At 38.2% G+C, this 8,957-nt stretch overlaps 1 protein-coding gene across 1 annotated transcript; it reads right to left on the reverse strand.

Annotated features, from left to right (window-relative positions):
- Window positions 1–6,968: 6,968 nt before the first annotated feature.
- Window positions 6,969–7,925, reverse strand: LOC102024218 (olfactory receptor 1468-like). Its single transcript, XM_005401293.2, has one exon. It carries the CDS (start codon window positions 7,911–7,913, stop codon window positions 6,969–6,971), a length of 945 nt encoding a protein of 314 aa, XP_005401350.2. The 5' UTR covers window positions 7,914–7,925.
- Window positions 7,926–8,957: the final 1,032 nt, after the last annotated feature.

Consider the following 8,957-nt stretch of genomic DNA (forward strand, 5'->3'; position numbering starts at 1 on the left):
TCACAGAGATAAACCATTTACCCTCACTTACTGTTCATTTAAATCAGGCTCAATTTTGGATGAAGATCATATCTCAGTAAAGTTGATTACCCCTCAGACCAAAAAAATCTGTGATGAAGGCCCACATACAGGGATTCTGGATAAACAGATCTATTATGGGGTCCTTCTGTCAGCACATGGAATTCAGATGAGCAGCCACAGTTGAGAACTTCCCTTGCAGATCCTAGAGTCTCCAGTGAACTTTCTTTGATTGGCCTGTGAGGTTTCATAGCAAGTGTCTCTGCTTTCTGTGTTTAAGATTACAGTATAAAACACCATTTTCAGAGGTGTGTTCAAAGTAATTGACCTACTATGAGTTTTAGAAAAGACTTCCTTTGACCACTGTGAAATACAAAGCAAATACATCTTTTTTTTTCTTCTTAGCTTTCCTGTCTCCTCTCAAAAATGTAGGCTATTTCTCTATTTTGGTTATGGGTTCATCTCCACTGCTTTGTGTTCCTGTCTTCAAGCGAATGATCAAATGAGTGCTTGAGGGCATTTTCTTTGGGTGTGGCAGAACTGCCTAATGTTGATATGATGGTGCAGGCTTAAAATTCCAAGTGCTGGTGACACTGAGGCAGGAGGACTGCAGGTTTGAATCCAGCTTGGGCCACTTGGTGAGAATCTGTCCAAAAATAAAATTTGAAAAAACATGGGGATGTAGCTAAGTGGTACAGTGCTTATGTAGAATTTGTGTGGCCCTGGGTTCTATCCTCAGTAACATACACACACAAAAGGAGGAAAAAGAAAAAGGAGGAAGAAGAGGAGAGAAAAGAAGTAAAAAATGAAATGTGCATCTTTGGAAAGTGTAAGATTTTAGCAGATGTACAATACTATGTAGAAAGGTACTGTGTGACATCGTCTTAGAGAACAATGAGAACTTCAATCTCACGATCAGGTTGAATTAGCAGACACTGCAGCTCTTAGTGATGCCATTGTAAATGAATGCGAATATCAGTTTGAAGTTTTGAAAAGTTTTAAACTACTGGATCCCGAAGCCCCACGTACAGACTGTAGATGTAATCAGTTTGCATCTAGATTTCCTGCTCGTGTGGTTCCTGACATGTGCCTCCTATCCTGTATTTTGATCATCTTTGCCTCTAAACTGTGAGCTCTTTCATGCAGCAATTGTGTATTTTATATTTGTGCCACTATCTCATAAAATAAAGCATCACATGACCTAAGCAAGGACATCAGTAAATGTACATGGAATAAGTTAATGAATTTTAGAAACCATATAATTGTAACTACATGCTGGAATATACACAATACCAGTACGTTAGAAAATGCTATGACCTTCACAATTAATGCCTTTGTACTAAACCTATTTTCCTTCCTTTGGATGACTTTTTGGGGCTACCTGACTGATTGCATTAGCCAACTTACAAGAAAATTTCTCAGAGCATCTACTGTGTATAAAACATCAGGTTATGTTCTAGATAGGAAAGGTGAGAGGCTATAGAACTATTGATTGGACAATGGAATGAACTGGTTGACATCATATAGCAATTTAATTATTATTTTCCAAATGAGATCTGAAGAAAAGTCCAGCTCCAGGCTTGCGTAATAAAGGCCTCCCTTCTTGTATTGACAACAGTGTATATTTCAAGGTATTACCTCCCTATCTGCACAACCATGCTGTATGTCTGAACATATGTGTGTTTGTGCAGAAATTCTGCTGCTATTTCTACTAATGGAACATTCTTCTTTTGAGCTAATAAGATGCAGCAGTTGTAGTCAAACATACATAAGGAAATCAGTTTGCTCACAAAATTTGGTGACAGAATTTGTTTTATCTAGAAGTACATATTTTCCCCAATTCCAAGTGTTCCATTTGGGGGCAGATGCACTCCCTTTTATGAGCAGCCTTTACTCTATTATGCTTCTCCTTATTAGTCACATTATGGAACTATAGTGTACTCTTCCTCTGAATAGCCTTCATGTGATTCTATTTGTGTCTTGTCCCAGTCTCCAAGGTGCTGGTAATTTTTGTCAAAGAAGTCTATTTCCCCCTCCTGTTATGTGATATAAATTCCAATAGTCTTGCTGCTTGTGACTACAGAATGCTGTCTTCTAGTCTTCTTTACTTTACATCACAAACCTTTATCTCTTGCTGTATTCAGTTACTATGCCCCAAGTTGTTGTGTCCAACTTGTGGCTATATGCTCCATGCACGGAGTTAGGCATAATAGGTTTTTAGAGGGTTTGTTCTTCATACTTGACATTCATGAGTCCAAATCACCAGCACCTTCTTTCTCACAGTTTCCTAGTCTTGATTTTCTCCTGCCAACCCACATGATGAATTATTTATTTTTCTTCTTTGAGCAGTTTATTCAACTGAGCTCTCTACTGGTGATCTCATGTTCTGTATGTTCACCACCATTGTTCTGGTGGTACTGTCAGCTGCAATTAAAGCCGAAGCCTTTCTCACTTTTTTTTCACAACTTACCTCTGTTATTCTCTTCCATGAGGTCTTCTAACTGCTCTCTGGACCAAGCATAGGTCATATATATACTCTACATGAGAACAATTCCTTTGTTAAATTCCATCATCTATTTTAGAAGAATGGAAATGATGTATTTCTTTAAAAAATTCACTTAGAAGGTTTGAGGTCAGTCTGAATAAGAAGTACTCAAGGGGATGCTAAGAAATTTCTTATTTTTCTTAATGTTTGATACAGAGCCACATCAGGCTGAAGCGACATTTCCTTAAATCTTCATGCAACCCCTTTATTCTCTTCTGTTTGTAATAATGGCTTTGAGTTTGTTCACTTCTTCATGCGCAACCATAACTGTGTCACATATGCCTCCTTTCTACCTTTCTGAGGGCTCTCGAATCATATACTATAGGCAACTATTGACCCTACCTACAAATGAATTTGTGTCAACCATGGAATATGCAATCAGGTTTGCTGAAGCTTTAGCTAATTGGGGATGAGGAACCATAATTGGTTTATCTCAAGTCCCAGACTCAAGCATAATCTTACCCAAGATCTCAGACTCCCAGGTAAGCTTTATTCATTCACTTCACAAATTGTTTAAGTTCTTACTGGGAAAGCTATCAGGGTAGAAAGCAGCCTTTCAGAAATGAGGAGAACACATCCTCTGGCTTCTTGAAGCTAGAAGTTCCAAAATAATCACTTTCCTCCAAAATCAGCAGCATAGAGTCAGGGCCTTGTCTTTCTTAGTCCCATCCTCAGTTCAGGTACTACAGGAGAGGATTCTCTGTCATTTCTCCTCCATTTTTTGCCAAAGGTGAGCTGTTTTGGCCTCCTCTGAACTTAGGGCACTATCTGGACTGAAGTGTTTTTGGGGGTGTGTGTGGCAATGGTCCCATCCTATTACTTCCTTTCCTGCACTAAGAAACGTTGGTTGTTTTAGAAGAGGTTGGGGAGAAGAAGAGATAATCCTCAGCGCATAAGGTACCTGTATTAGCCAATAAAACAATTCATGCTTTTTATTTATTTTTTATTTTTTATTTTTTAATTTTTTTTGGTTTTTTTCTCCAGTACCGGGAACCGAACTCACGACCTTGCGCTTGCCAGGCAGGCGCTTTTTGCCGCTGAGCTAAATCCCCAGCCCCAATTCATGCTTTTTATTAGAGATCAAATTTCTACATATGACCCAAGATAAAGCATGCATTCGACTGAAAAAGCAGGTCTTCTGGTCCCTCACTTTAGCTATAATCTCAGTGGATCTTCTTATGTCTTTTTAATATGCATAAATCTCTCCTTTGAAGGATTTTAATGTAAATTCTCTAGATTGAAGGCACTATCTATACCCTATGCAAAATTCTGTGGCCAGCAACCATGCACTAATACATACTTATAGCATGTTGGCTATTCTTGAATATTTTCACACTGTTATGGTTCTATCCCGTCTATTCTGGATTACCTTACCAAGCATCAGTTGTTTTTCTCCAACATGTTTGTGTTACTTGTGCTTTTTTGTGTAGGTTCAGATTCATTAAATGTGTATGAATCAATGCAAAAATGGAGGCAACGGAGAGATGTTTCTGTACAAACTAAGTTATATGCTTTGGAGAAACATTCAACAAGGTAGACGTAAAAGATAGGGGATTAGAAAGTACTTATGAAGGATTATGCACTTAGCTTGTTTAGTTACGGTCTTTTAAGTTCTTACTTCGTTTTAAAGAAACTAAACTTGAAAGTCAAATCTGATGTATTATGGACAAGTTTTATCTAAGCATAATTGCACAGAGCTCAGTCAACACACAAGAAAAGGTCTTGCCCTTACATCCAAAGATTAGTTACAGAATATAGCGTTACATGAAGTAATTTAAAAAGAATTTTCTGAAAAACAAGGCAGAAAACGTATATGTACGTTGGGGACAGTGTTTAGTAACCCTTTGCTTTAATTGATTTTAAAATTTAACTAACCAGTATCAAATCCAAATCCCATTGGCTAAAAAAGAATTTTTTGTACAGAGTCTTATTTAAGATTTTATGATGAAGCAGACAAAGGAAAAGGAGGAGGAGAAGGAGTCACCCAGTGCTCTTCAAATTGTTAAATGATTAGCCTTTTATTTTTTTAAGTTTTACATTTTCGTACACTGACATTTCTGTAAAGGGAAATGAAAATTTCATGACAACGTGATGTTTCTCCACGTTTCTAAATGCTCACTCTTAATTTCTAAAATGTTCTTACTCCAATATCTCTGTTGATTAATCATAGATATTTTTGTGATTAGCATGTCTGAAAACTACAATGACTAGACAATTCTGGTGCCTGCCTGAGTACAAAGTCCCAAATCTAGTCCTAGAAAGTACCATAAAAAGAATCAGCTTCATTCTACCTGGACAGCATAACTCAGCCACATAAATTTTGATGGCAACAGGTGCATGAAAAGTGGGAAGCTTATTGAGTCATCAAAGAAGTTATATACAGACAAAGTATTAGTGGTTCCAAGCATGATGTTTTAACTTTCATGCCCACACAAAACTCTTGTGTACCTTAAGTCTTCATAGTGTTGTGAATGTTTAAAATTCCTGACTTTATGTCTCTCTTGCTTTCTTTTGGATTTCTGGCACCTCTCTAATATATTGGTTTCACAGTGTTCCATCTCCAAGTGTTTTAACTGCAAAGTGTCCCTCATTGTGAAAGGAGTAGCCAGGAAGCATAAGTTAGTATATCTACTTTATAGATTGTATGAGTGGGACACTGAATCTCAGAGCCATTAATTGCTTCATCTAGGACTATGCAAGAAGTCAACAGAAGGTAAATTAAGGCTTTTTGTTTTAAAAAATAATTTCTTTATTTCATTCGTCTTATGGAGCACCTTCTGTGTTCTAAGAATTACCTTCAGGCTAGAGCTACAAAGCCTAGAGCTACAGTCATACTCCATTTATCGAAATCTCAGGGCATTTTGAATGATGCCAACAAATATCTAGCTACCAAAGTTCATTGTGTTAAAGTACATAATATACTACATGGACTATTCAGCAATGTGCTAGGGGCTAGGGGTATATAGATCAGTGGTAGTGTGCTTGGCATGCATGAGGCTCTGGGTTCAATTGCCGGTATAAAAATAAAAATAATTTAAAATTTTCTATAGGAGCTTAGAGAAAAGACGTCAGTTTTGCACCTAGAAAGAAGTGAGAAATATCCAGCAGCTCACAGAGCATTTTACATGTGACATGGTGCCTTTAAAAAGTTAAATGTATTTAGGAAGTGAGAGTGGGAAGATATTACAAGGAAAGGACATACTATGTACAGAGAGGAGAGGCATGCAAATCTATAGGCTGCTGAAGGAATGACAAAATGGTCAGGGTAGCCAAATTACAGTGTGTGCCAAGGATGGTGTAGGGTGTAGTGAGTGATCTTTCATATTCCTGGAAACATATATGAGTTCAGGTGGAAAAGGACATTAAATGCTGAAGATCTTTCACTGGAGGGGTAGTAGGACAAGAGTCATGGTTGTGTCTTAAATTTTTTTAGTCTACTAGTACATATTTTTTCTCACTTAGCACATGGAAACACTATAGTATTTACTTCAAAATGTCATAATGGGAATCAAGTTTTTTTTTTGTAAGTTGTGAACTTTCACTTGGTATTATTCATAAGGTATTTTAAGCTATCATCATTACACTTCCTACTTCCCTTCTTTCTACCCATCCTTCCTTCCTTCTTTTTCCTATCTACTGTTTTGTATTAGTCAGCTTTTTAATCTCTGAGACAAAATATCTTACAGAATCCATTTCAAGGAGAAAAGGTTTCTTTTGGCTCACGGTTTCAGGGGTTTCAGTCCATGGTCACTGGCTCCAAGGCAGAAACATCATGGTGGAAGAGCATGGTAGAGGAAAGGTGCAGGCATGTCAGACAAGAAATAAGGGAATGGGCAAGGGGAAGCCAGAGATAGAGAAAGGAAGTGGAGGCAGGAATATACTCTTCCAGGTCATACCACTGAGACCCATCTCTTCCAACTAGGCTTCACCTGCAAACAGTCCTTTTATCTATGAACTGATGAATGGATTAAACTACCGATGAGCTCAAAGTCCCCATGATCCAATTAGCTTTCAAAAACTCTAACTTTAAACACAGGAGAATACTGGGAAACATTTTAGTTACAAATCATAGTTAATTTAATTTGTATGGTTTGATAGAGGAAGAAATGAGACCCAAAGAATAAAATGAGGCAAGGATTATTTAGCACTGAATATTCGCCCATGAGTTTACTTCAGGAAAACTTTATATTTAAGTGGTGAAGACTGTGGAATGAAAAAAAATTGTTTTGTTTATATGTTTTCTACGGTGGTGACATGAGTCCAATCTAAAACTTTGAGACTAAACTGCAGGTTGGAAGTGGGTGGGAAGGAAATTGGTAAGGGAGCACATTAGCCTGACGCCTCATATTCTTTGCATAGTTATACTGGTCTGAAAAGTTGGTAAAGCTGTCTCTCATAACAGAGCTCACCAACTCCAGAAAAAACTTTTGCTGCTAAATAGTCTCCTCAGTGCTCTTTTCATGTCTTTGTTCCTTAGACTATAGATAAAGGGGTTCATCATGGGAGTTATAATTGTATACATGATAGCAGATACCTTACCCCTTTCTGCTGAGTAGGCAGAATAAGGGAGAAAGTAGACTCCAACAATGGATCCATAAAAGAGGGCCACAGCTGAGAGATGGGAGCCACGTGTGGAGAATGTTTTCCACTTTCCTCTGGTGGATGGAACCCTAAGCACAGTGCTTCCAATAAAAGCATAGGTTACAAGAATGAAAGTGACGGGGAAGAAGATAACTGCTCCCCCAATGGCAAAGATCATCAAGTAGTTGATTTTGGTATCTGAACAAGCAAGCCTTAATACTGGTTCCAGGTCACAGAAGAAATGAGGTATTTCTATCTGATTGCAAAAAGTCAAGCGGCTCAGCAGACTCAGATGCAGTACAGAGACAAGGTTGGAGACAACCCAAGGAATCACAACCAAAAAGGCACATTGCTTTGTATTCAGTAAAGTAACATAGTGTAATGGGTGACAGATGGCAATATACCGATCATATGCCATGGCTGCCAGGAGAAAATTGTCCAGGTCTACCAGGAGCATAAAAAAATACATTTGTGTAAGGCATCCTTCAAAGGAGATGGTTGGATGTTGGCTACGAATGTCTGCCAACATCTTGGGGACTGTTGTGGTTGTGAAGCAGATGTCAGTGAAAGATAGGTTGGCAAGAAAGAAGTACATGGGGCTGTGGAGGTGAGTGTCACTGACAATGGCCAGGATGATAAGTAAGTTTCCTACCATGGTGATCAGATACATGCATAGAAACAATATGAAGACAATCTGCTGCTGTTCACATCCCACTGTGAGTCCCAGAAGGAAGAATTCAGAGACAATAGTTTGGTTTCCTTGGTGCATGTGGCTGCTGTGTTGAAAAGGGAAAAATTTCAACTTCATTGTAAAGTGGTAACAACACAAAAAAACCCATCAATGCATTCTATGAAATGAAAAAATAGAATCAGTCCTTGGAGCCAAACAGCCTTGGATTATATTCTGCCCCTACTAAAACATCAGCTTCACAAAGGTATTGATTTTATCTTTTATGTTCAGTGTGTACATCACAACTAATGTCATTGCCTGGTGCATAGTAAGAAATTAAATAATATTGGTTGGATTTAAATAACTATGAGTGACTAAATAAAATTTCATATTCTGGATTTATGATGCACTCTCTTCATGCCTTTATCTGTGCTTTTGTGAGCCTATTTCATCAACTTTAAAAACCTGGAGATTGCTGAGCATGGTGGCACACACCTAATCCCAGCACTCAGGAGGCTGAGGCAGGGGGATCACTGCAAGTTTGAGGCCAGCCTGGGCTACCTAGTGAGTTCAAGGCCAGCCTGAAGGACATGGTGATACCCTGTTTCAAAAAATAAACAAACAAACAACAAGAAGAACAACCAAACAACAAAAATTGAAAACTGGGGGATTATCATACAGGGGCATTGTGAGGATTGAAGAATACATGTAAAACATCCAGGCCTCTTTTAGCCATTGCTGCACAAATAGTATCTGCTATCACTCACTAATTGGGAAGAATCACAGACTCTAAAGGCAAAATGAAACCTCCAGAGATGCAAATCAGCCACTGGCTTTGGGCAGGTGATGGTCAAATATACACGTGATGATTTGACTGATCCCTGTATAACACTCCAGAGAGAGAGAATCCACAGTCCTTTGCCTGCAGCAGATAAAAAAATGTATCCTCTAAGTAATTTGCTTCCTTCTCACATCTTCCTTAAATCTTTCCTTTTTTAAACATTTCAACAAAGAGGAAGTGGTCTTTTATATTAAAAGCTGCAGGAAACTCATCTAGGCATGTCCATTGATTTATATAACATAAAGGTAGGGTATAGTGTCCTTAACAAGCTCATTGATAGTGTCCTTTACTAGGTCATTGAC

Source organism: Chinchilla lanigera, unplaced genomic scaffold, assembly GCF_000276665.1.
Source record: "Chinchilla lanigera isolate Chin_1 unplaced genomic scaffold, ChiLan1.0 scaffold00072, whole genome shotgun sequence".
NCBI lineage: Eukaryota > Metazoa > Chordata > Mammalia > Rodentia > Chinchillidae > Chinchilla > Chinchilla lanigera.